General features: G+C 64.2%; 1 protein-coding gene across 1 annotated transcript in view; it reads left to right on the top strand.

Annotated features, from left to right (window-relative positions):
* The window catches only part of LOC104986918 (splicing factor, proline- and glutamine-rich-like), a 2,832-nt gene extending 594 nt beyond the window's left edge, over positions 1 to 2,238 (top strand). Inside the window, exon 2 of the mRNA XM_010837638.1 lies at positions 7 to 2,238. Coding sequence (XP_010835940.1) covers positions 7 to 673 — 667 coding nt within the window. The 3' untranslated portion in view covers positions 674 to 2,238. The remainder of the gene's footprint in view (positions 1 to 6) is intronic.
* Positions 2,239 to 2,244: the final 6 nt, after the last annotated feature.

Genomic DNA, 2,244 nt, shown 5'->3' with positions numbered 1-2,244 from the left:
TGGGGGCCGCGTCCGCCTCCTGGGAAGACCACCAGCCCGCCTCCACCCGGAAGAGCCAGCTCCTCCTACATCAGGGACAAGGGTTGAAGGGACCTTCCAGGCAGAGCAGAGGGGTCAGCGCGAGGGGCCACGCGGCCACCAGGCTGAACACAAGAGGCCCCCACACTCAGAGGCTGCAGCGAGCAAGAGAGGGCTGGTGGGCCCGGCCCAGGGGAAGGCGGCCCAGCATTCTCAGACCCCACCAGGCAATTCGCCCCAGCGAGAGCAAGCTCAGGACTACACAGAAACCTACCTGCCAGGTCACAAACTGGAAACAACCCACGCGGCTGCCGGCAGCGGGCGAACAGGCCTCCCAGGCACCACCCAGCCGAGTGATGCCCAGAGCGCCCGGGGACGTCCCCCAGCCGGCGCTGCGGGTGGATCTCGTGCCCTGGAGCACAAGCCGCCCTCGTCAGGTGCCCCGTGTTCAGGACGCTTGGGCGTCTGCACCCCCACACCCAGGACCCCGCCAGGAGCCCAGAGCTCAGACCCCATCCCCGAGGGCTGCTGTCCCCAAGGAGAGGGCCTTTCAGGACACAAACGCCCTGGACCTTGCTCCCACGGCCCCCCAAGCCCTTCACCATCAACAACCAGGGGCTGGGCCCAGGCCCCGCTGCCAGGAGGGCACCCATGAGCACACAGAATGTGCGCGCTCGGCCCAAGTGCCCTGGGGGCAGACTGACCCAGGCTGATGAAGGAGGGCCTCGGGGCCCCTGACAAATCACCCTGCCCGCTTCCTTGGTAAGACCGCAGGCAAGATGCCACCATGAGTTCAAGGCCCCCATTCCTGCAGGCGGACTTTCAGGAGAACAGAGAGCAGCCTGCTGTGCTGGAAGGTGAGTCTGGAGAGCTCAGGCCTCCGCAGAGGCCAGGAGGCAGGGGGATGGCAGAGCTGGAACAGAGGCGCCCCTGCGCCAGAAGCCCGTGCAGTGAGTGCCCTGCACTCGGGGTCCGGACAGTCCTCCCGACCGCCGAGCTCCTCTCAAGACCACCGCACACCAGGAAACCAAGCCCTAACCACACCGCACATGGCAGATGGCACGTGTGTCTACGTAAAGATACGTAAACACGCCTCCCCGAGTGGGCAAAGCAGTTCTCCAGGCCGGAAGCCACCCGCGTATTTATTTTCAAGACAAGCATCTGGACCGTCCAGCCTCCACGGACTCCTCTAGGGTTGTACAGGTGGAACGTGTGTGCGCGTCTACACAGGGAAGCGGTGTGTGTGACTGGGAGTGTGAGTACAGCTGCAGGGCAACCATGCCCTTTCTTCCCACCCCTGGCCCAGGCTTTTCCCAGGGCACCCCTGACACCCTGCTGGCCCCTGAGGGTGCTGTGAATGGGCACAGGGAGGGAGCTGCCACCCTCCGGGACCACGGGCCCCCCTCTACAGGCCTGTGGCTGGTGTCAGGATGCGTCTCTCCTCGCCCCCTACCTTCCTGAGCTCTGGTAAGCTCAGTGCAGTCGCTCAGTCGTGACCAACTCTTTGCGACCCCATGGACTGCAGCATGCCAGGCTTCCCTGTCCATCAACTCCCGGAGCTTGCTCAGACTCATGTCCATCGAGTCAGTGAGCTCCAGTAAAGAACGCAAAGACAGAGTCAGGTGCCCATGTCCACCCGGACACCCTGCCTGCCTGCCCTTGACCCCTTCAGGAGGCTGGCCCCAGGTGTGCAGAAAGGAGCATGCAGCAAACTGGGCATCCTGTCCAGAAGCAGCAGGAGCCAATGCTCAGTCCTTGCACATAACAGAGCAAGCCGCCAGGGCCCAGTCCCCGGACAGTGATGAGGAGCTGGACACGATCCACAGCAAGGGCTTCTGCACCCCGTGAGAGAATGAAAAGACAAGCATAGGGTACTGACCCAGGACTTCCCTCCCCAACAGACAGAGCGCTCTCAAAACGCAACTGAAAATGGGCAGGACATGGTGACAGACATGCCCCCAGAGAAGCTGCACCCACACACCAGGATGGTCAGAATCAGACCACGGAGGCCGACAGGGCCAGACAGCACGTGCAGACACAGACGTGAGCCTCCACAGGCCACACGCGCCTCCCCGGGGACCAGCCACCTGCTCCCCTGGGCAGAAGGACGAAGGCGCCAGGCACACGGAGACACTGTGGGTGCTCACGGCAGCGCGATCCTGGTCTGAACGCGCGGGACGGGCGGGGCCAGCCGGGCCTCCTGTGTGCGAGGCCGCGCCTCACCAG

The sequence above is a fragment of the Bison bison genome, unplaced genomic scaffold (genome assembly GCF_000754665.1).
Source record: "Bison bison bison isolate TAMUID 2011002044 unplaced genomic scaffold, Bison_UMD1.0 scf7180017864080, whole genome shotgun sequence".
NCBI classification, from domain to species: Eukaryota; Metazoa; Chordata; class Mammalia; order Artiodactyla; family Bovidae; genus Bison; species Bison bison.
This window is presented reverse-complemented; position numbering and strand designations above follow the sequence as displayed.